At 36.2% G+C, this 26,691-nt stretch overlaps 1 protein-coding gene across 14 annotated transcripts; it reads left to right on the top strand.

Moving 5' to 3' along the window:
* The first annotated feature begins 1,705 nt into the window (after positions 1–1,705).
* On the top strand, positions 1,706–26,691 carry LOC133517155 (troponin I). 14 transcript variants are annotated; one of them, XM_061850323.1, is made up of 15 exons: positions 1,706–1,889; positions 3,386–3,425; positions 6,898–6,915; positions 7,915–8,043; positions 8,142–8,265; positions 9,779–9,879; positions 12,147–12,190; positions 13,164–13,305; positions 15,193–15,210; positions 16,030–16,071; positions 22,151–22,451; positions 22,724–22,780; positions 24,440–24,484; positions 25,476–25,526; positions 26,523–26,691. In XM_061850323.1, exons 2-15 carry the CDS (start codon positions 3,411–3,413, stop codon positions 26,531–26,533), a joined length of 1,098 nt encoding a protein of 365 aa, XP_061706307.1. In that variant the 5' UTR covers positions 1,706–1,889; positions 3,386–3,410; the 3' UTR covers positions 26,534–26,691. The 14 variants fall into 14 exon arrangements, with proteins under 14 accessions (XP_061706307.1, XP_061706309.1, XP_061706308.1 ...); XM_061850325.1 differs by lacking the exon at positions 9,779–9,879 and adding an exon at positions 9,483–9,583; XM_061850324.1 differs by lacking the exon at positions 9,779–9,879 and adding an exon at positions 8,494–8,594.

Genomic DNA, 26,691 nt, shown 5'->3' with positions numbered 1-26,691 from the left:
AAAATAAAATAAAATGGCCGGACAGTTTTGTATATATCTATACATACGACACTAGGTTACTGTTGGTTTGTATGTGTATCAGCCGACTTAGTGTTGCATATCACTGGACCAAAAACGCAATCACTTACAGTATTCTAATAAGAACAGGCGTATATTTTATGGAAATGAATATGTACATAAGGCTTTTTATGTAAGAAACTACCGTTAGTTCCTGGGAAGCTGTTCTGAGTTAGTTCCGCCTAGAACTAGGTCGTAACTTTAATTAAAGCTCTAATAGCTTTCATTAGAGGACAGTTGATAACGAAGCTCGGCTCGTGACCACGGAGTTTGTGGATGGTACTTTAGCGCCTTGTACTTAAAATAATTAAACTGTGTCAACGCAAATAATGGAGACTGCGGTAATGTTTTAAACATTGACGTTGTTCAGCTTTTTATGCGTCGCATTGAATGCGAGAGAGTTTGTTGCTTAAGGCGCAGGGTAGGGCAAGGCATTCTCCATACAAATCTTGTGCAAGTTTTATTCGTTAGTTTTGGCACTATAGCATTTAATTGCATTTTTTGCTTGTATGTATTGGATATACGCAGAACTTGATGTAGAATTATTCTTTATTAAAAAAAATACAAAAAAAAATACATGAAACCCTAGCTAACAGAAAAATAAGCATATTTACCAAAAATAATAACTGTAGCGCAAACACAAACGAAGAAAAACGCGCACAAAGTTTGTATGGAAAGAGCTTGCCCTACCCTTCGCCTTAATGTGTATTTTTTCAAGTTTAGGTATTTAGCATTTTTCAATTATCTGTATAAAACGAAATTTGCGAAATATTAGATTAGGTAAGTCGATATGGAAAAAACTGCAAAAGTGCGAGTCGGACTTGCCCACCGAGGGTTCCGTACACATTTGTAGGTACATATTATAAGTAGTTTAGGAATTTATGATTTAATTACAAATATATATATATGTATAGTTTTCAGACTTGTAGAGACGGTATTACTTGCCAAATGTCATAGTTCTAGGTCAACGGAAACTACCCTATAATTTTGATTTCCTTGAGAGTGTCGAAATATACATACGTTTTTTGCGGCATAAACGGACGTATCTTTTTATTTACGTTAACTTAGAAGTTTGATATTTTCACAGCTTCAAGGGACTGGTTTTAATTTCAACTCGATATCTCCACGAGTTCCCGAGATACACAGACGTTGATACAGAAAGATAAACAGCCAGGCGGACGGACATACAGACGGACAACAAAGGGTCCGTTATTTTTTGCTTTTGATGTATGGGACCCTAAAAAGCCAATATATCACTAAATTCGGTTAGTACCTAATCATTTTAGTTTTAATATATAATAAGTGTACCTCCTACACATGAAACCAAAACAGAAAACTCGCGTAAACATATATAGTTTTATGCATTTAGTAAAAAGAGTCGATTTACGAGGAATCTGAATAGTTACATAGCATAGATCTGGTGTTATTTCGGTGATGGTGTCAAAACGACACTGCTCTAAAAATGTCTGTAACGAAAGCTGGGTGGCGGGTAGAGAAGGGAAGGCCTCGTAATAGCATCGGTTACAAAACCGCCAACGACTGTTACACGAGAACTAGTATAAGTGCGATCTCCGATTTTGCACAGTTACTATGTACATTGAAGTCATGGTTAACTGGGTCCGTATATTATTATTTCCCTTTAGCTGATACGCTATTGGAATAGCAGCCAAGGATGCGCGGGAGTTTAGGAGAAGCTGTGAGGAAAAGCGCGCGGGGGACGGGCGCGCCCACGCACTGCCCGCCGCACCTTGCCGCCCGCCTCGCACCAGTCAGCAGCTGTGGCTCGTGTTGGCTGAACCATCTGTAGGGCCATCCTCTTTTTCTTATCGTAGGTGAGTCCAAGTGACGTTTAATATCTGTACTAACTACAAAATCGTGCCGGCAAATAAGTGCATTTAATCGAAGTGAAGTGATAAATCAACTACGTGGTGTTGGATCTACTGATGCATCGCTACAGTGTGTGAATATGATTCGTGCGAGCTCCGAATCAACTCGGCGTGACTGCGGAAAATAGCTCATAAACGTGGATTGTTAAACCGTGAACACTACCAAGCTAACTTAAAATCAACTTAAAGAGGTTTAAGATTTATTTAATGTCAGGCAGGTGTCATACATAACTACAATTTTTATATACTCATTATATATTCAAGATTATGTATTTGATTACTACCTTAAGTCAAGGTCTAGGTATTATAGCATTAGGGATATCAATCATTAATTTTACTGTTATATGAGTACCTTTATTCCAGTATATTAGATATTTTTTGTATACATTGACATTAAAAATCTCTGTACGCCATAGAAACAACAACCATGGATCTAATTACATTTTGTAATGTTTGTAACCGAAGTAGCGCGGCATACCACCAAATTAGGTTTGGTGGGTATGTGAGCCAACCTATTTCCGTCGCGCGCGCACCGGCCGACGAGCCCGCCCGCCCGATGTTCGACCAGGCGCGACGATCGCCGAGCATGCCCGAGCTTGGATCTAATAATAGAATTTTCTTTCAGCAACATTTTATTCTGAGGAAAATAAGAACGTCATGCCGTCCCAAATAATTTGACGCGACCTTAAATACCATGATTTATTAATAATTAAAATCACTCCAACAATTTCAATATTTAATGGCAATATAGAATATATTATTAATATTTGAAAATATATTGTGAACAAACTCAATTAGCATAATAAATATTTTTTAGGGTATTTACATATTTTTTGACATCAATTTCAAATGAATGGTTTTTACACACTTTTTCGTAGAAATAATAAACTTGGAACATCGCATATCAAGTGACAGTTTCTGTATCCGATACACTTGGCCCGCGGCCAAATATTAGGTTTCAATTAACAACTTTATTGTTCCGCGGTGAAATTGCCAAATACGTATTTACAACGGTTATTGACTAGAACGCCCTCGCATTATTATACATACATACTGAACTGGGGTTTTATAGATTTTTTTTTGACCCAGTCCACAAAAATGAGTCTAATGACACATTATTATTTCACGCTATTGTGGATAACATGACATATATAAAGGATGCAAAAAACATTAACCTTCCTTTGGCTCCGCCGTTAGTCCGTTAAAAAGGCGAATAGTTGGAGCTGCAAACAATTTACAGATCTCATTTAGAGCGTCAACAATTATGTCGTCTTTGCCCAGATAAGCAACCTTTTTCGAGAACCGGTATAAACAACTCGCCTTTTAACAAAATACTTACCTACGGTTAGTTACCTAGTCCCGAACCGCACAAAGAAAAGTGAGAAGCGTGGAAGTTTAGGTTTATTGGAATTATTTTACTTAATTTGAATTACCTTTTTCAGGACACCTAATCCAACACATACAACAATGGCGGATGATGATGTAAGGTATGTGAAAAACGTGCTCGCGATAACTAATTCACTGATTTATATGAAACGGTATGACGTCAAATCCTAGCGACCTAGGTACCTAGAATTCCAGCGTGTTCGGATAGCGATACGATGGGTAAGGCAACTTGTACAGGTATAAAGACACAACTCACATAGTTTATATCCTTCCCTGCTGCAAATTTATCCTATTCTATAAGCCCAGGTACTTTGTAAATGAAGCCCAAACAATGAGAAGTTCAGGTTTTGTTTTGGATATTTTGAATGTGACTTCAGATATTTGGTTGCACACGCGGATAAAGCGTGTTGCCATAATTGTTTGAAATTTGACTATGTCTTAGACTCTGCCTACCTACACATGAAAACTACAGCCGGAAAAAGATTTAATTGATAAGAAGGCTGACGGGGTCTGACATAATATTTGTATGCTGGCCACGATTAAAATCTGCTTCTCAAAAAAATTAAATGGCCAAAAAAAACTTTTATTCAACATCATTCATCATTTTTATTTAATCAACAAGTAATATAATAACATTTACTGTTTGTTATTATATTACATATTGAGTACTTATGCGGAATTGTATGTTAGGTGCTTTATAATGATTTAATCTTACAAATAAAAGTTTTATGTTGATAATTTCTTATAATAAGTTATAAGTCTTTTTTTTTCAGAAACAATTTTAATAGTGGCTTGTATTTTATACATTAACTAATATATCTTTTTTTCCTTTTCTTTTCCATTATTTGCGGCTGTCCCGTCGATTCCATCGTGTTCCTGAACTGAATACTACAGTATTGAATGCGATGTCCTCTCGAGACCCAGGTACTTATTGTTGTCATAACACAATAACACACGCTACTCTACACAAATACACAACCGATGTATTGAATTTATTTTCGTACATTGTATGTATTTTCTTTTTAAACTGAAAATAAGTACTAATTGAAATTTTAATGAGTTGTTAAGTGGCCACCGTGCCTTTAACAAATTGTGATTACGTTTCGGTTGCTGCCTATTACATAAAAAAATGTGATGTGGTTTCTATATAAAAGACTTTCCCATTAATTACTGCGGATAAATTAGAAGGTCCGAGCGATATTGTCTTATCCGTAAACTCTTTTAACGGGAGGAGGCCTGTACCCGGCAGAGGGAAGTACATAGATAGGCTGGCCGGTTTTTCCTAGCTATACATAATATTGTCCATGGTATGTGTACACTACACTGCACACTTACAAACCTTCTGTTTAAAAACGTGTACATATATGTATACTCGATAATTATCTTTGAGCTATACAATACTACAATAATTATTTTGCTCACATTATGCATAAATAATTAAAATAGGTTCAACGCTTACGCAGGAACAACAGGCGATTAATATACTATAGTATTAAAAAAACACGTCCAAATCTGCAAACGATGAGGTTAAAGATTACACATGAATTTCTGTTACAGCATTTGTGTATTACTTTCATTTTATTATGACGTTTGTAAGTCTGTGTTATTGTGAATATGGTCCTGATGGACGCTTACTTATTTACATGTCGTACCTAATATCAATCAATTTGAACAACTATGCTAACACACAGTGTCTAATTGTATACAAAGTATTAAACATAATGTCATGGATTTGTTGAATGAGCTTACATCAATTTAAGTAATCACAATGAGTATTACCAGAACATTTCATTGCGGTAGTACTTATTAGTTATAATGATAAGGACACAAATCAACACACTGAGTTATTTGCAGCGTGACGCTTATGGTTGACATAGCTGTACATATGTTGATAAACATGTACAACTAAAATACATTTATGAACACAGATATGTTTGAATAAGAATTGCAATTCATGACACGATGTTAAATAATACACACTAAGTATCACTGTTGCACACAGGTTTTCACTAATGCATACATGCACCACGTTACCCGCACACATTGCACCGATATATTGTTAACAACACACTGTATTTTTTTATGTCGTATCGTACAAATGGCTGATTTACATATTAGTATACGCCAATTTGAGATATTTCCAATGATTTAATAAATAATAAGTTACTTAGAAGCGTCTATTCTAGCAGACAGTGAGTACCTAGTCTTTGGTTGTTGCGAATGTCATCGGTAAGAAATGCCTGAGAACATTTTATTGACAATATAAGTATAATATATTTATGTAGGTAGGTAAATAAATGTAAACAACATTTTTTTACATTTTCGGGTACTTAAAATACTTATTAGTTAACCATATACATAACTGCCTCGACGATTTCATTTAATCGTGTGATATTTGTTTTCAATTACCCTCAAATGGCCAAAAAATACGTCTCGTTTTAGGTTATAGCTGTTATAAGCTAGGTAATAAGCAAATATTACAAAACTAAATTGCTATTGATTTTCATCAAGTCATCCCGATACATTCCTGTTAGCAAAATAGCATGATTATAGTAGCTTTTTGTATGATGTCTTTACCCATCACCGACTGGATGCTGCCCTTGCCCGTGTTATGGGATGCACGCAGAGGCAGCACTCGCCAGGGTGTTAGGACTATTGAGAGTTGATGAAATCTAAAATTACCTAGGCTATTGGGTGAATGCGATGCCCATGCCGAATTCTTATTTATTTACATTTTCCTAAGTAGGTATTTAAAGTCAGGCACATAATTAATTGCGGAATATGACGCAACAGAACGCAGCTTTATTATTGGGAGGTTCGGTAAATTTAATGGTGTTTAAAATTATTCGTTTTAAAGTGACTATATTTTTAAAGAAACAATCTCTTTTAATTAAGAATTAAATTTACATTTAACCTCAATCTCAAGTTGGCGTGCTATATTACTTTTTTGTTAAATATGCCCCTCCCCCCTTCTTTATGTATATCTAATGTCGTTTTCGTATTCGATATATTATATATGTAATTAATACATTATTGTATTGTGAGTTGGCAATGGGCGGCCGACTGATGTAAATTACATACCTGCATTGTAATAAGTTAAACTTTGTCATGATTTTATAACTTAATTTGTGTTTACGTTACCTTCTGTTTGTCTGTCCTCTCAATGTTACTTGAATTACCTAATTATAATTTGGGTACCAAAAAAAAGTACGTTTAGTAATAATTTTATGTATTTTTCTAAATCCTATTCGCCTTTTCATAATTATATTTCATTTTTTGTAAATCAGCCATCGAAAACAAACATAAAATGCACCATTAACTATATCTGGATACATAACCATTTATAAAATAAGCGATATTGTTCGTAGTGCATTTTGTGTACCTATTAAAAGCCTGTGCACACCGGGTGCGTGTGCGAGACGGCACACCGCTTGCGAGACGTGTGCGTGTGCGGCTTAAAAAATCTACGCACACGCAGCCGGTGTGCTCTGGCCTTAAATGTTAAAACTAACTTGATAATTGCTGTTGTTTGAACTTGTGATAAGAAATGTTTTTATTTCTTTTTCAGAAAAAGCGTCTCGAGGAGGTAATGTACAAGATACAACGGAACACTACTTGTTTGTTTACCGTCCTACCATTTTCTTCCCAAATATTTCCACACGCAGACCTGTCTATATGCAACAAGAAATTCAATTGAAATTTATTTCTTTGTTTATAGTTGATATACCTACACATATTTACGGAGTCAGAGTAAACTTAGTAAATTCCATGAAAATGTTATGGTTTTTATATTGGTATTATTTAATGGATCACCAAACAAATGTATTTTCTTTAATCTAATTAATAAAATTTGTCATAAACTAAAATATTAGCTCTGTCACCTAAATCGAGTCTCCAAGTAATGTTAAAACGATTATGTAAATTGTAACTTAGTAAATAAATTATAGATGTGTCATCAGTAAGTAAAATAAAGTGCTTCTTATTGTGGTCAGCAAAAAAAGGAAAATATAGTAAATTTTTCACCGCTTCGTGACTTCGGATTTGCAATAACACTCTAGGGGTAGGACAAACATGGCCGTGTGGGTAGTGAGATGCTCTGATTTGGTTATTTTTACTTGTTTATGTAAAACATATACATAATAGTACATAAAAATTGTACCAATTCGATCCTGTTGGGTATTTTTCACAATTTTAAGACAATTCTATTTATCTGGTGACAGATCTACTATTTTGGTAACATAACTGTTTTGAGAACAGAGAGTGTAATCAATCAGTAGAGTACTCTCAGTATTATTTAGAACACACAAGTCAACATTTTGGCGACAGAAAATATAGTTGGCCTTTTATACCACGTCTCCATGAATCTTCTGTATTCTTTCTCTTATCTGTATTTTCAGTAGACTCTATATTCTAGTTATAAGATTAGTGATATCTATGCTATTGTAGTGATTACTTAAAAGATAATATTAGTAGGTTCAACAATAAATATAACCAAATTTCATATCTACACCACATAAAAACAAATTCACAGCACTACGTTCCTCAAATCCTTTTCTCGATATTATTATACATTTGACTTGTGCAGGCGAAGAAGGCCAAACAGGCCGAGATCGACCGCAAGCGCGCGGAGGTGCGCAAGCGCATGGAGGAAGCTTCTAAGGCCAAGAAGGCGAAGAAGGGTTTCATGACCCCCGAAAGGAAGAAGAAGCTCAGGGTGAGTATTGCAAACAAACTGAACTTGCACTTATAGTGCTCAAAGAGTATTTAGCACTTTAGTAAACCATTTTTCTTTAAATCTAACTTTTTTAATAGTTGCTGCTGCGTAAAAAAGCCGCAGAGGAACTGAAGAAGGAACAGGAGCGCAAAGCGGCCGAGAGGAGGCGCATCATTGAGGAGAGGTGTGGTAAACCCAAGAACATTGAAGATGCAAACGAAGGTAAATATGCTTCTGCGTTTTGAAATTATTATTAACTATTCCCAATAATTAAAATTAAAGTAATAATAAATAGTACCTACAATTAAAATAGCAAATATATTTTCCCCACGTGTCTTGAATTAAGCACTCAAATGTATCTTTATTTCGTCATATGCTTCACATCGCCACTATTTTGTGTATCAGTTTCATCTGTTACCCATGTGCATACATGTATGTGTCACGTTATAGATGATCTTAGGAGGATTTGCAAAGAACATCACGATCGCATCAATCGCCTTGAAGACCAAAAGTATGACCTGGAATACATCGTTAAAAGAAAAGATATCGAGGTAGTGAGACGAGTTCAACTTAAGTCTCAACTCTTTTGAACGACTTACCAAACTGACATCTCTTCACTTTCATATTTAACGTTATTTGTGATGTCGAAGTGGCGTGTTTCTTTAAGTCTGGTTAACTGATTAAACGTTCTTTCTGGGCCACCGGGAGTCTCCCGCGAAGGCCATCTTGTCTATCCTAACGCGTATCTTTATTTCTTCTAAGCTCCATGTGAAGTACTGATTTGATTGTTGTGCGTATGCTGACTACTTTCTATTTTCCGATTTTTATATTAAAAATCTTCTTTTCATCAAATCTTAACCGATACGTTGTCGGTGTAAGCTGTCGGTGATTAGGATGTAAGAGGGGAGATTGGCGCGGCTAGCGAACACTTGGTAATACTTAAGTTATTTTATAGCGGCTCTAACAAGCATCATAACCGGGTACCATCAGCGTATCGGCAAGCTCGAGGAGGAGAAGTACGATGCTGAGGTCGAAGTAGCCCGCAAACAGCTCGAGGTCTGACCTGGTTTGGGCTCTACGCAGTACATAATATGCAATTAATTCAGAGTAGTTCATGCCGATAATGTGACTAGTATTAAATTTGTTTGTTTTCGCAGTCCACTCATAATTATCACTTACGGAGCTGAAAATAAAAATACCAACATTCCTAACAGTGTGGATAACAAGTATAAGTTTAAATGCTGAAATAACATTGAGCCGTTGTAGTCACCAGTCTGTCGTAGACAGAGCATAAATTAAAGATCATCGAGAGCCTGCGCGGCACCATGTAGCTTCGCTTTCGCTTGATCCTCCGCCGGCCGTAGTCCCAGCGTCGCGTCCCACACTACACCACGATTGTTATAATGTTCACCTGAAAATGTGATTGTATTTTTCTATAGCGGAACTGCAGACGATATGTCAAATGTACTGGCACAGAATATACAACCTTGAGGGGGATAAATATGAACTAGAACGAGCCATTGAAATTAGGAAAATGGAGGTAAACTGGATATTAGGATTGGGAATGCATTATGATATGAGTTGATACTGATTTAGTTGTTACGACATGACATGATAGTTGTACGGCTCAACGCACACATGCACACGTCGCTCCACGTCGACAGACGCTGGTCACTCACACCGATGCCCATGCTCATTCTGCTGGCTCAATAATCTGTCTTTCCTTTTTCTTTAGCATTGCTCAAGAGAATAATACAGGAGTATTATGACCGCATGTATGTGTGTGAGGGCCAGAAGTGGGATTTGGAACATGAAGTCAGGAAAAGAGATTATGAGGTATTGACCAATACTTTATAACCATTGTGAATATCACAGTCATCGATTATGTAACAAACGTGCGCGTGTGACAAATCGTGTACATTGTTAACGCTTTGTAAGTTTTCGGTTGTTTGTTGTTGAGTTGTAAATAATAGTCGGGGCCGTCGGTAGTGCTGTATAGAGCAGATATGTAAAGTATAAGGTCCTCGAGCGCACGGGCGCAGCCCAGCCACGGTAAGGCGTGCGGTGCAAAATCGATCACGGCGCGTCATCCGACAGGAGCTTACACCGCTAACTACACTAACGACAGTAACCGCCCGCTCGGCGAAACGTAACAGTAACCACACACTCACCACTCAACCACGCGGCGCCCCGGGCTCCGCTGCATGTCCGCGTAACATCATCTCACTCGTCGCTCATGTCATCTCCATACGTCGCGTAATCTCGAATATGTACAGACAATTGTATGAGCCAGCCGTCCTCGACGCAAGGTAGCTCTTCATAAGCTTCCTTTTATCTATAAGCTTTGCCTGTTGCATGACATAATAATAAACTTAATATGTAATAACAATCGACGCATCCGAATCCTTATTAACCATTCCCTAAATAGTATGGCACTTGAATAATATCTTAAACAGTGTGACAGCTATAATAATAACCGATCTCCGACGTTGCAGCCGCTAGTGTGACGCTTTGCGTGTGTTGCCGAGCTTAGTGGCCTTACTGAATTTTCTCTTTTTGATGATAACAATTAGAATTGACGTTAAAGTACCATTGGAACGCTGGACTGGTTCCTCTATTGGCACACGCAAGTGCATAGTGTAAGTAAAACTTCTTGTTCCAAATCTCCAACTTTTCATGTATGTGCCGACATTTCCGCGCGAAATGTTTTTGCGTGTACGGTTGCTGATATATGCCCCATAAACCTTTTTCCATACCCTTTGTATTACTTTAGACACGGGCTGTGTTTAAATAGAAAGTGCCATGCTCTGGTCTATGTTGCCCTTCCTTCCCTGACCAGTCGAGTGCCCTCCGCTCGAGCACTCGCACCGGGACACGGAGTGGTGTATACTATGCTCACTTGCGAGTCCAGAGACACACATACGAGTACATATATCAATTACTATCCACATTCGCAAGTCAGGATCGATTTTGCACCGTCACTCCATAATACACATCATACGACGTCGTACTCTCATACATTAAATGTCGATGTTTAGTCATTGTTGTAATGAAACTTTCATTTTGGGTACAGCGCTCAATATGCTACAACTTCGACTACCGGACATGGTCACCCGTGCCTGCTCTGTATGTACACTATTTCTAACGACATAAACAGGTCAATTCGAACGTACACAGACATCAGAACGCACGAAAGTCGAAGCAGTACTATATTGATGGCGCTGTGTTGCATATGTAAAAATTGCACTTGATGTTGATGTACATGATATGTGGAGACAGGTGCTGCTGGAGACCAGCTACCGATGACGAGGCACGATGAGTAGATTTTCTGCACGAAAGTAGTAAAATGTGGAATAGATTACTTGGTATATCATGTAGTAGGACAAAGAGCACAGGTTAAAGATATACATATAAAGGCATAGTGTATTAGGATACGGGACTGACTTATACCGATCAATCTACATACAAACAGCAAAAGTAATTATCTCTGTATACAGCTCGCTAATAACACTGCCTAATCTTCGCTCAGCTATAATATATCTTGTTCTGTGCTTTGTTGTTTCATTGACCGAGCGTAACAGCCGGCTTAACATAATGCTCTCAAACGCGTGGTGTTGACTGTGGCTGATTTCTTCTGTGAATTCGTTGCATGATTTTATATTCATGTGTAACATTTTCTTTTCAACTTCAACTTTTGCACATCGTTCCACAAGTTTGATAAATTTATGTAATCAACATAATTATCAAGAAATCAGCTTTAACATCGATATTTTTTTACTTTCATTTATTTTTGTTAGGCTCAAACTTGTGGAATGTAATTCTGCATGTTTTATAAATCCTTTTTTAAATACAAATATCTAACGGGATTTCAGTGCGTTAACTTAAATTTCATAATTTTTCTGTAAATATGCTCATCAATGATATTTGTCCTCTTAATTAATACCTACAAATATAGTCATAATATATAGAATATTATTTTATGATGTATGTTCTTCTAGTAAATAATTAAAGTTCACCTATACCATTAACTATGAGTTCTATTTTCTTCATTCGTTTCATTGCAATCTTGAAACCTTTTTAAATAATAAACCTAATTTCGGCAGATCTCCGACCTGAACTCCCAAGTCAATGACCTCAGAGGAAAATTGTAAGTACCAATTATTTTACATCACTTTATCAAAATCATAGAATTTTTCCGTTTTTGGACATTTGGACTTTGCCCAAAAGTCTGCACTAATTATGTAATTACTAAAAACAAAACACAGACAATAAGTGTACATACCGCGATGTCGGCAACAGCGATGTGCCTGTGAATACGATGCGTTGTAATGACATTCGCGAGTGTAAGGAACTGAGGGGCTCTTGTCTGCTCTTCACTCCCTTTGTTGTAGAAGCGTACGCGTAGAGTGTACCTAAGTAAATAAAGTATCTTTCGACGTATACTTATACCATTCAATCGTTACCCATAGAAGAAGATATACCTGAATAATAGGGTGGATTACGTTTGAATGGAAAAAATCAAACTTTAGCTAGAAGAAGCGGCAACTCCTTATTTTGTTATACTTATTAGTCTCATTACTCATATGTTGATGAAATACGCCAAGTTTTGTAACATCAACTACAAGGGGATGCTCAACCACTTTAAATTTTTCAATGTTGTATAAAATTCGAGCTGCATCCACGCACAGCATAATAGCAGTGATGGTCTACTTTAAATCGGTATATATATCAATATACCTATGGTAGGTATAGATCAAATTTAGGCACCTTTTACGGTTTTTTAAAATAACTCCTATGACATGTGACAATCCATATCAAAAGGGACCTTATGGCGGTCGGCGCTTACGTCGCGTAGTACCGCATTAAAAAATATTGGCGCGCCGCTAATAATGGCATTAGCGCCGACCGCCATAAGCTCCCTTTTGATTTGGATTTTCACATATATATAAGTAGAAACGTGGATAATACCTACGTACTGCCACATAAATTGCCATCAAAATGACAAATTAGCTTTTACAGACACCTATATATTTTTAACGTCAAATAATTTTAGTCAATATCTCATAATCGTATGAACACTAAGGTATAACAGTTATTCTAGAAGTCACATGTTCTTCCAGCGTTAAACCTACACTCAAGAAGGTGTCCAAATACGAGAACAAATTCGCCAAGCTCCAGAAGAAGGCCGCCGAATTCAACTTCCGTAACCAGTTGAAGGTTGTCAAAAAGAAGGAGTTCACCCTTGAAGAAGAAGACAAAGAGGTACATTATCCCTGTATTCATCATAAAGTTTGTAAGCAGTGTGGCAATCGCCCAATAAATAGCAACAAAGTCACCCTTAGAACATTTAAAGATAAGAACAGTACTTAACACATTCGCTGCCAACGTTTTCGTAGCGCTACGCTCGTAGCCGATCCCAGCGTTTTCCCGCTTTGTAGAAGAAAGCTACTACAAACAGAGAACCCTTCGAGCGGGTGTCCGGCACTCAATGTGTTAAAGCACTTCGTACAGGGGGGCAATTTTTGAATTTCGATCGCTCGATTTCGTATTCTCCCTGTTATACTATCTCCACTACTATGCATTTAAATTATACGAATAGAATTAAAAACGAATGGTTAATACCACTAGATTCTTTATCACTTGTATTTCAAAAATAGCGACGAATTTCAAAGACTTTCAAACATGATGAAGATGAGCGCTCGAAATTCGAAAATAACCCCCAGGTGGTTTTAAATGTCATTAAAAGTGACTTTGATCTAATTTCACGAATTAGGGATTACCTTTGCAGTGGTGTCCAATCGTTAATAAATATATAAATTAATATTATAGTACATTATTACACACACACACCTATTCCATAGTAAGCTCTTATTGAACTGACATGTGTTGTGGGTACTTAGACAACGATTTATATAATAATACATAAATACTTAAATACATAGAAGACACCCAAACTCGGGAACAAATATCCGAGTTGATCGCACAAATAAATGCCCTTAAAGGGATTTGAACCTGGGACCATCGGCTTCATAGGCAGAGACACTACCCACTAGGCCAGACAGGTCGTCAAACCATAACATACCGTACCATTGTAGGTATGAAATTAATGACATGTTCTAAGTACAGTACAATAGAATTTAGCCGAGAGCAAGTACACACACGACCAATGATGCTTTGTTTCAATACAAAGTGACTCGTTATCATTGCTCTTGGGGGTATTTTAAGCGATGATAACGTTAAACCGATTGTCACTAAGATTGTACCTACTCCCTTGGAAATCTGTTACGTTGCGTAGATACAATACTATATTTATTCTCTTATCTAGATTTATTTCACCCTGACATAACTTATAATAAATTAACCCATCTCTAAAACACTTCCAAACCATAAAAGCTCACATAACAATATTACCGATAGGTACTCTGCAAGTAACTTTTCTCATCCTACGACACACTCTCGGTCCGATAGCGACTTTATCGACTTGATTATGACTTTCTAGAAATAAACTTTACTCTACTAATATTCTACAGGCTAAGAAAGCGGAGAAGGCTGATTGGGCTATCGGCAAGAAGTAAACACTGTAACAACAATTCACAAACTTAACCCATCTATATAACAACTGAAAACAAATTTGATGGATTTTATTTATTACGATTTAATATAAGAATAAATTTCTATTTATTATTAAATTAATACTTATTTCAAAATGCCCTTATGATACCTAACATAAATAAGGTGAGAAAAGTTTGGGTAAATTCGTTGTACGTATAAATCATAAGCTTGCGCTTTGAGTCAACTTTTTTAAATGTTTTAATCGAGTATCACGCGAGACCCCGCTTAGCAATTACTTAAGTTTTTTTTTTTCAAATAAAAACCTTCAATTTACGGTGCTAATACGTATTTCTTTAGCTTTTGTTACTAACTTTGTATAATAATACTTATAATATTATTTACCAGAATCGGTAGGTAATACTGCAATTGCCTCAAGTAAAAATATATCTTCAAAATTTATTTTATTTTTCAAATCCGAACAACTTCTGATGTAAGGTATCTAACTGCACAGAGATCCAAAACACACGAACTTACTCAATTATACAGCCCATGATTAGATTACGCTTAGCGGAGTGTTAATGTTCCCATATTTCACAGGGCGGAGTTGGAGGAAAGGTAAACGCTTACATAGAACATGCCAGCACCACAGTGTAGACACGTTTTACTGAGCATACGATACACGTGGCACGCTGTAGATAATTCTCACTGGCTTTATCAATGACTTAAGTCAATTTCAGAATGGCAGCTAGTTGCAGTATTAGTTATTCTTGCGATGGCACATAAACTTTGTCGATTATTAGAACTAGTCAGGAATTGGTTAAATGCACTTGACTATCTTGCTTTATCTTTCTTCAAAGCAGTAGTAATTTAATAAATAGATTGGTAGTAGTCTAAGTTTAATTATGTTCCTTGAGTGTAACACATTATTAGCGAGGAGGATGCCTATGTTTTATAAGATCAAAAACGTTAAGCGCTTCACGATATGGTTTTATCTATTAGAAGCGTTTTAAATACTTATAGTGTATGTAAATAAGCTTCGATGCGTGTAAAATGCTTTATGTACGATACTAAATGAAGAAGTGTTTTCTTTTGTAAGCATTAAACAAATTAATTTCACAGCGTTCAAGGAAACAAACGGTAGATGTTTTTGACGCGCATCACAATAAAAATGTATTTATTTGTTTGCTTGGCTCAATTGGTACCTTTTATTTTATAGCAGTGGAAGGATATTATTTGATTAGTCATACGGAACTGATATTGGTACCTTTGTAAATATATATTATATACGAACGTGTTTATGTACAGGCTTCGTGTGTGAGCGTGTAGTGAATATAGCGCAGATTAGCTCTTCTTGATAATTGGTTTAATATAATAAAGCGCTATTCATCATTTGAGTTTTATAAGTGTGTATTAATTCTTATGTTTTTTTTACAGAAAAAACCAGACTGGTCCAAGGGAAAACCCGGCGATCAGAAGGTAAAAGAGGAAGAGGTTGAGGCATGAAGTGTTAAATCACACCTACCAAAAACTATATGTGACCTTTGTCGTATTCCAGTCGACCATTACCTTATTGCCATAACTGTCTCAAATTCAATGTGATCACCCATCCTTTTATGTGGCTAGTCTGACCCATTGGGAATTCCTTCCCAATTCAGCCTATGGCAATAGTTCCTCCATTATTGTATGTATTGTCTATAAACCATTCATGTCTACCATTTCGAACATGTAATTTTATAATTATTTATTTATTACAATAATGTTTTTATAAGATATTGATACGTTTAATAAAAATTAATATTCTGTACTATGTTATGTGTTGTCTATGTACCTTTGTTCCCTTGTTATCTTCTACCCGCAACCAGTGAAGTAGCTAGAATTTATTTAGACTTGGTTTTTTATCCATGTTTGTGTTCGTATATAATATAATTATGTCAATTGCAAAACTCCTTACTAATGAAAATATATTCCTTATTTAATCGAATTCGTTGAAGTGTGAACTGAATATGAACAGGGATGGGATGTTTTTCACCAATACAGCATTATTATCCTTAAAATAGACCAGCAATAAGGCCAATTCGAACTTACTTTTTTTATGTCAAACTAATATCGTTTTGTTATCATTCGCCCGTGTCCAATATATCTACGAGCAAGTGCCTATGAGCGAAATGCACACGCGAATTATATCAAAATGAAATGTTGATATCGAAATGTAATTTTGAATTGGCTTCAAGATTACTACATATAGCCTACTGGCAGGAGGGACTGTTTTTGGAGACCTTAGTAATAAATAATGATATATTTAGAGATGTAACTAATGTAAATCGACGGTCATAATAAGTAATACGGTGACTAATAGAGGGAATCTATTATATACTAAATTACATTCTTAAATTGAAATTAAATAATTCTATCCTCGACTAGTGTCTGTGGTGATAAAAATACTAAAAATCAATACTTTTTATCGCTCTCGCTGTTAACACAGGGTGGACACGCCACAGTACGGAAATCGTTTTGGATCCCACTTCTGATTTATCGATTTGCTACGATTTTGATTTTATTTTCATACGAAATTAAACACGATCAAAACAAAATTGATAAATCAGAATCGGCCTTTGGAGTCTATGTGTGGAATCATCAATTTGTGGAATTCCTTAGGGAAGTCACTTGATGAAATATTGGCGAAACCAGCGCAATATGGTACCAGAAAAAACCTGCCAAGTGCGAGTCGGACTCACGTTCCAAGGGTTCTGTACATCACACAACTTTTAAAGATTTTTTGTTTTGACATCAAAGGTGAGTAAATAAAACGTCTTTAAAATCCCGTAAGTTGGTTAAAAAAAACAGATGTAATGGAAAGTATCATGGCTCAGTGACAATCGGCGTGCAGCTCCCATACAAATTTCAGTCGGGTTACAGTCCGTCTGTACCGGCCCTTAGTACGAGTAGCTGGCACGAAAAATATTTTGTAGACTTTTGCGAAAGTTTAGCACTTTTTTACACATTAATTTATTTAGAAATGTAACATTTAAGTAATAACAATACGGTAATAACATATACATTTATTCAATTATTTATTAAATTAAGCCAAATAAACTTGAATAACTGTCATAGGGAGCATCATGCGACGCGAGAGGTACGAGTATAATTGAACTGAGATACTGTCAAACTAAAGTCAATCTGCCGCCGCTGGGTGAGGTAATGCCATTTGGGGCGTGGAGGCGTTACATTATTTCTTCGGTGCTGGTGGGTCTATTTTAAGTTTACTGAAAAATGAATGGCGTCAAAAGTTCTGAAATAATACATTTAGGTCGAATAAACTCATTTGAATTTAATTTATTCATAAAATGTACTTATGTGATTATATTTTACGTTCCAAATCGTAGCCCATTTCAAAAATCATTGAAATCTATAGGGGCAACAAACATTCAACTTTATAAAGCACAAAGCATTGTTTCAAACATAAGGATGCCGACCCAGTTATACGGATAAGACCACCTGGCTTTTACCCCATGTGCTCCAAAAATTGGCTAGCGCTAGCACCTTTACTAGCACTGTTGGTATAACGCCAAGATTTATAAATGATTAGTGTTCAGCGGCAGTTGCGCATATCTAAGAAAACTCCGTGGACATTTGCCAGAGCCCCATTTTGGCATACAGTTTTATACGAGTAGCTTTTGTTAACCTTTATATATATAGTATATGTCTTAGGTTAAAAACAGAACAATCTATTTTGGCACTTATGTTCTATAGTTTATTATTATACTACAAAATATAGTAAAAAGTGGACTCTTTGGTTTAAAGTAACATGCTCTTCATTCAAGTATCCAAGAATGGCAGTAAGCATGCTTGTATTGTAGTACACTTGGTTATTAGTACCTACATTACCAACTTGTATGGCTCAGGACCGGGATAAGTGGCGTACTAGAAGAGAGGCCTATGCTCAGCAGTGGGCGATAAAAGGCTGATATGATGATGATGAGAATGTCTATATGGTCCAATTATGCCCTGGATGCAAATCATAAAAAAACTGATAAAAAAAAAGATTTTTGATCCCATTTGGCTTTTGATAGATTTTTGATGGGTGACTACATGTTTAGCGTATATAGGACAAAATTAAACGGTTTCAAAATACCTACCTATACAATAGAACCCGCTTAATACAATCAGAGTTAATACGATTTCCCGCGTAATACGTTATTTTACATTATATCTATTATATATGGCAGCTATTTTTTTAATTACGTTATAAAGCAATTAATAATTATTTTACGAGCTTAATGTTGAGCATTCGGCCGAGCGTAGCGAGGTCGGGTAGGGATACGCGGCGGGCAACCCCGTTTCTGGCCGAGATTTGTATACTTAGTGCTTTTCTCAAACTTCTCTTCTCTCAATGAAATAATAATAATTAAAAAAATAGGATGATGATGATGATGATGATGTTGTTGTTTCATGTCCTAATGACTGACTGATGGTTGACTGGTAGAGAATGCTGCGTGGCATTAAGTCCGCCTCTTGTCACTGTTTGTTTTTTTACTGTGCAATAAAGTTCAAATAAATAAATAAATAAATAAGTAGGTTATTCAGTGCGTTGGGCATTAAGGGGAACAAAAATGGCTACGGCGCACGCCATTACGCTTTTTTTCTTTCTTTTTCTGTTTTATTTTTATTTTCTGTGTTTTTTTATTATTACTTTGAGGTTATTCAAGGGGGAACGAAAATTTGATTATTATTGCGCTACGACGCACGGTTTAGGAGATACAGCCCTATAAAGATTTCTGAATGACTGAAAAAAAAAACTTTATAGGGCTGTATCTCCTAAACCGTGCGTCGTAGCGCAAAAATAATCAGTACAAATTTAATGATATAAATAATATGAATAAATAACTTCAGTTACCGAGCTCTTCGGCTTAGTTGTGAACTCTGTAATATCGATCAGCTTGTCGATGACAAGGTATAAACAATACGGATATTTAATAAGTATAAGAATAGTTCGGTAAGTTTTTATATATTTAGTGAATTATTGCTTTAGCTGGGTTTCTCGATTTCGTTGAGAAGCGTCTGTCGTATTGTTGTTTTATTAGGTACTTATACTTACGAGTATATATTATTAGTTACTACTAATATTTTATATTTGTCTCTTCTACAGACTGTAGTTAATATTTCGGTAATTTTTCAATGAAATTGAGAAATGAACCTTCCATTGCTTTGACCTCCAGTACAGGTTTATTTTATGTACACAAAAAGAAAGTAAATTTTATTATTTCTGGAAAAGCCTCATTATAGATATGGTAAAACATTTAGATAAAGCCCCTTTTGCTGGTGTGAGTAATCTGGATATGTATTTTTTTTACTCATCGACTGTAATGGTCGAATGAAAATGTCACATACCAAACTATTATTTCGTATTTTTCATATATGGGGTCCCAACTCAACTATAATATTGATTTCGATAGGCTGTAGTCAACTATAAAAAAAATACCAATCAAGTGCCGCCGTGCTTCCATAGAAAAGACTAAACTGTTTCTTGTACTACATTTTTGTCTTCTGAGATAATTACCAATTTTCATTAATTATTTAGGGTTTTAAGTAAAGTAAAAAAAAATACATGGCTCGTATAAAAACTATTGTATACAATACTGATATAACCAAGCTTCACTGCCTAAACATACTACTCGACTGAAAAGCTCTCAATTATATCACGATTATATAAAATACTAGTAAATATTTGAAATTTGTAGTATGACGTAAGGTTTGCAAATTCATTATTTACTTAGCTAAGAAGTTTTATGAACAAACCCCGTTATCAATGTTGCAGTTCATTGAAAATAAGGGTTGGCAAAAATACCTAAATACATTCACCTTAATTCAAATCGTAATTTAAGTATAATTGTATCATGGCTGTTTAGTATTTAATTCGAAATTTATGATTTCAGTTCTTAAAAAAAAATCTTGGTAAAATTATTATATATTTTAATATTTTACTTGGGCGAAGTTGGGCACCCTGTTGGTGAAGTTAGTGTTCCCTAAGGCATATCTATAAAAACTGTCTAGTTTTGCCAGCGCTTATTTTCAATTCAATTAATTAAATTTATTTTCTTTATCTAAGATAAATATTAAAGAGAAATGGTTGTCAATGTGCTAAGTAATCAATTTAAATTTGTTTAACGACAGAATAATTAATATATCTCTAATAGGATAGTAAAAGAAAACATCCTGGTACACGTACAATAATAGAGAGTCTAATTGCTAGATTCTACAGAAATTTACATGTGCAGCATAGTGGTAAAATAATTATACCTACTCTTATGCAATGTAAGCTTAATAATAATATTGTATAAATTGCTTTTTGCAAATCTAGTTCTTCACAATACATTTCACAGTAAATTGCTTTGAAAAGTAGCATGCTAAACCAATTTAAATCACGTATTGAGCTATGAGCGAAATTTCATCCAAAGCTTCCCAAATTGCTTGTGATTATCATAAAGTGAACGTCGTCACCGCCAGTGTCGCGCGTGCTTTATTCAATTTTATCTCACCAATTTTGGGTAAATCCATCGATATAAATATATGTATTCATTAATGCATCATAAGACTTCATAAAAAAAAAACGAGTTTATTAATTAGCATTTGTTGTTGTTAGCAAATGTTTTTTTCACTGACTAGATTATCAGCATCCACATGCTTCGATGAAGCTATAATTCTTAAGACGAAAGGGGACGACCGCCCCGAAACCTTCCATACAAACGTAGTCCCCATTTTCCTCTCTGGATATTAACATTATTGAATATATTTTTACAAAATTTGATGTGTTCTAATTATAGCCATGCCCAACTGTTTGATTTCTTCGACATTTTTCAATATAATAAGAATTAGGAGCATTTAAAAATTTGTATGAAACCTGTTTTTCGCTCCTAACCTTTACTATAATAATAATAATTAAAAAAAACAAACTCGACCGTTTAGCATAGCTATGACTAAAATACATACAATTCTGAAAAATATTTTCCATAATGTCAATATCAAGGGAGGAAAATGAGGACCTACGTTTGTATGAAGAATGGATCGTCCTCTTTCCTTTTAAGTAGCTAAGCCGAAGCGCTCACTCACAATATGTGAAATTTGATTGGGATATCTTTATTTCTTTGCTCTTGAATGTATCGTCTTTTTTTAACAAAAGTAGTGGTTATCGTACTTACAGTCACCAGGAGCAGAGGGCCTACCGCGAACCACTTTCGAAGTGTCGCCTCTCTGTCGCACTTGTCAATTCGTACGTAAGTGTGACAGAGAGGAAACACGTCGAACGTGGTTCGCGGTAGGCCCTCAGTATTCAGATTTTATAATTTGTGGTACAACTGCTAAACGACTCGCAAAATATCTCGCACCCACTTCTCTTAAAACTAAGCAACTTTTAATAATGGCATTTATGAAAATTCATGATGAATTGCTTGCTTACTCTTTGCGCTTCATAGCTTGTTGCTTAAATGAGTGAGCTACGTTTAATTCTAGCATTTTATCAAACAGCCAAAGTATTGCTTAACTTGAACGTCATACTTAGGAAGGAGAAGCTGCAGCAGCTCCGGCTGAAGGCGCTCCAGCCCCACCAGCAGAGGGTGCGCCCCCAGCTGAAGGCGCACCTCCAGCGGAAGGAGCCGCGCCCGCACCTCCAGCAGAAGGGGCTCCTCCAGCGGAGGGTGCCCCCGCAGCGCCGGCAGAAGGGGCCCCGGCAGCACCTCCAGCTGAAGGTGCTCCACCTGCGGACGGTGCCCCTCCGGTAGAGGGCGCCCCTCCTGGAGAAGGCGCCCCCGCCGCACCCCCAGCAGAAGGAGCCGCTCCTCCTGCGGAAGGGGCTCCAGCAGGTGATTCTTTAGCAAATTATTCTGAAATACCAAACAGGTTTAAAACGTAAAATATAAATACTATTAGAACTAAACACTAACGTATGTATTTGGAAACTTTCACTAAATAGCAAACTTATAAGATAACATTACAGAAGTGCAGGACCTATTAAAGTTTATAAAAATTAATCTCATACCTTACTTAAATACGAATGTGACTTCCTTTTCTTATACCTATGTGTATGTGTAAAATTCTACAGTATTGGGTAATTATTACATTGTGTTTTAAACAGCGCCGCCAGCAGAAGGCGCACCACCGGCAGAGGGCGCCCCTGCCCCACCTGCAGAAGGTAAAATATAATTATTAAAGTATTTTGTTACGACTTCAAAGAATCAGTGCAAGGGTGTTCTGACAAGGTTTATATCAATGTTATGGAACTAAATTGACAATTGTCCTTGTAATTCGTTGCTCTGATTCGTTAAACTGTAGGTACTGCGCTGCAAACAAGCTAAGATACTGTTTTAAACTAAAAAAACCGTCAGGCGGTTCTATCGCAGTGGAATGACCGTCAGCTGTAAAATTAACATGTTTGTTTATGTGCGGCAAAGTATGCGTTTTGTGTAAATTGCGTAATCCGTTGATGGCTTTTCAGGCGTGTATGCCTGATGAAATGCTACATGCAAAGTTTCATGATTTGTTATTGCTATCATAAAAGGTATAAGAAGCGCTTATATTTTTACATATTCATGCGACCAGCTGATGTTCTTACCACCGCGATATAACCGGCTGACGATTTTTTTAGTTAACAACAGCATCTGAACTATCATTTGACAAAGTATCATACGGGAGGCGATGACAATTTTTTTTTGTTTTACTTACGTATTTCGGTGGCTGCCATTCCTCAACCCACCAACGGAGCGGCAGCTGACGTCTACGGGGGTTCATCATATCATCATCAAGCCGTTAACCACTACACGAGTTTTCAGCCGGGCGGCGATTGGTCATGGAAATTGTTTCTGGCTCGCGGTCTATAAAGATAATCTTCTTCTTCTTATTCGTGTCAAGGGATCAAACTTTTTAAATTAAATTTTTGTCTGCCAATGCTTTGCCACTTCTAGCCCTCTGGGTGTGGCCCTCAGGAGATCTTCCTCAGTGCACAACGTTGAGCACAAGGAACATTCGGTCATGTGTTTTGTTGTTTGGAGGACTCCACACTCGCAGAAAGTATCACCTTGTCGGTCAATACCCCATCTCAGTATCAGATTATCTTTTGACCGACCAACTCCCGTTCTAAGTCTATTAAGGGCTTTCCATACTGCCTAGTTTTCCTTTCCCCCTGGAGGCAGGAGTTCCGCAGCTGGTATGCGTAACGATGTGTCGTTGAGTTGCGAGTACCATGATTTGAGGCGAGCCTCCTGGGTAGTTCCTGAATTTGTAACGAAGCTCTTCCGGGACTTGAGCCTTGCAGTAACTGGTTTGTGGTTGTGCAGGGGGGGGAAATAAATAGTTTTCTGAAACTTGCAATGAAATGTTAAAATTACTTACTTCCTTCCTTCTGGTATTAGGTCCGGAAATACCACATATCAGGTGGGATGAGTGAAGATGATATGTAAAGGAATTTCATACAGACAATTACACCTTTGGTTTTTGTTTTATGTTTTATCTTTTTCTTTTTTTCGTTTTTTTTTTATTTTTATTTCAGGGTTTTCTGAAGGGGAATAAAAATTTGGTTATTTTTACGCTACGAAGCACGGTTTAGGAGATACAGCCCTATAAAGATTTCTGCATGACTGAAAAAAAAAAGTAAATTCTAAGGGTAAAAGCTAATCAATAAAAGCGTCACTAGTTACTTCATTCCATATAAATTTTACAAGAAATCATAACGTTAATCCGTTAGTCGGCCAGCACGAAATCTTCTGTCTTCGTGGATGTATGTGGGAAACAAGAAGAGCGTGCGACGTTCGTAGTTGTTTCGTTATATAAACATAATAAATAAAATTGTTTTAAGGAGCTCCTGTGGATGCGCCAGCGCCAGAGGCTGCGCCTGCAGAAGGTACTTTATGAAAATTCCATATCTAGGATGCGGAAACCCCTGTAGATTCAGGATTTCAGGAGTAACAGCAAAACACGTCCGTACTAAAAGCCATTTAATAAGACAAGATCGATAAATGAGCTACCCTCCACCTATTTTCATAATAACTTATAACTACCCCATACATTACACTTTATGTCGTAAACTTGTCTGTCATTGTCGTTTGAGTGTAGAATAGAGTACACTGTGTCGTCATAATGTATTTGTCTTTCAAGAACTCAGTACCTCGGCCATGCACAGATTTAGAGTTCTCATTTATATTTTCTGCTCCCAAAAGTTAAGAACATTTGTGATACAAATGCCTACAATCTAATACGCCCGAAAATAACGTTGGGACAAATGATATGCCGCTGGAGCATTCGTCTTCCCGGAAAGATTCCCTGTGAAGTATTACTCAATAGGCTACTATTTTTCCCACTAAGGTTTGCCAAGTAAGAAAACGTTGAATTGATGGTCGATATAAATATAGTAATCGTCTAAGTGGTGAATACGTAACAGAAACGTCGTAAACTCCGTAAAACACATGTTTTTTAAGCTTGGTGGAATAAAAAAATAAGGTTTACCAGAGTTTCTCTGAATTACCTAGCACTCCCTTTTTTATAAGCAGCCTTCCGCGATTAAGTTATTGTTTGAGATTGATTGATGGACACTCGAATATTAAATTTTTTTTATTAATTAATATACTTAAATTAGATTTCTATTATACTGAGTTCTTGATCATTTTTGTCTAATGTTATTTTCCTAATTCTAATTCCCAATCAAATAGTAACTGAATTATCTGGTGAGTAAAACCACCTCCTACTTATGTAATTATCTATGGTCTATTGTGGGTATATATATTTCTCTATAGTCTATGAAATATAGATTAAAAAGAATGAAAACAAAAAATACACCTGACCCAGGCTATTCATGTAATACTACTATAGTTAAAATTATATTTTGTTTCTTTCAGCTGCCCCAGAGCCCGCACCTGCGCCTGAAGCGGCGCCTGCACCTGTCGAAGGTTGGTTGAAGTGCCCTCCAAATACGATTAGCCAACTGGCCGCGTAGCCAACGTGTCAATTGTTACCGCTCCGTAGCGTATCGTAGTCATCTCTATCACACTTCTATATTAGTGCGACAGTGACAGTTGCGATTCGTTCGCTACGGAGCGTTAACGATGTCACGTTGGCTACGCACCCTGAGCTGGGAAATACAAATGGTTGTATCACTGAAATATACTTGTAAAAGTATGATTAGTATTGTAATTTTAATCCGATCTAATGAGCACAGTTCATTAATTGTTTTTGTTCGTTAGCTGACCATTCTGTTTAAAATTTATAATAAATTAACTATCTTAATAATATATCATATATTTTGTTTTAACAAACTAATGCTCATTTTCTCAATTTTAACTCAGTGTCGCTTCGCTTGTTACATAACCAGAGTCCAATTCCTCTTCAATTTAATAAACGTATACCTACTGAAATTACAGATTAAGGTTTTTTAGAAGGTTTCCTGGAAGAATACATTATTAGTTTTATTGTATCTCTTTGGTAAACTTTACACGAAATTAATTCCTATTTCTCAGAAATCCTCATTAATATAAATATTATTTTTATTGGATATTTAAATAATCTAGCAACCTCGGCGAACTTCGTACCGTTAGACAATGAACGCCATAATTTTCGAAATCGGCACACTCGATAACCATTTTGGATTCTAAAATGGTCATCATTTTTGGAACTCGTAGCGGTGAGAACCTAGATAACGATATCAATGACTGCGTAACCAATTATTAACATTACTCCAGCCGTTCTTGGTGGTGTAACTAGCCCGATTTTGTTTTAATATATAAAAGATAACAACTGCAAAATCGGACGTGTTTCCATGAAAACAAAATAATTAATAATTCATTATTATCGAGTCGGGTTAGCTGCATCTCTATAAGATAATCAAAAGTAAACCAGCTATGCAAAGCAAGAAGTTAATTAAGTAAACTAACAAATTTTGTTTACAGCATCCGCCTAAAGCAACACAGCGAGCACCCGATGACATCAAAGGCATCACACACAGTGATTTTATCAAAAAACGTATTTATTACAAGATAGGATCTTTTCTACTGTACAGTCCGTACATCTTTGACATTTGTAAATACTTTTCTATTATTAAATAAATTATATTATAAA

Source organism: Cydia pomonella, chromosome 4 (genome assembly GCF_033807575.1).
Source record: "Cydia pomonella isolate Wapato2018A chromosome 4, ilCydPomo1, whole genome shotgun sequence".
Taxonomy (NCBI): domain Eukaryota; kingdom Metazoa; phylum Arthropoda; class Insecta; order Lepidoptera; family Tortricidae; genus Cydia; species Cydia pomonella.
This window is presented reverse-complemented; position numbering and strand designations above follow the sequence as displayed.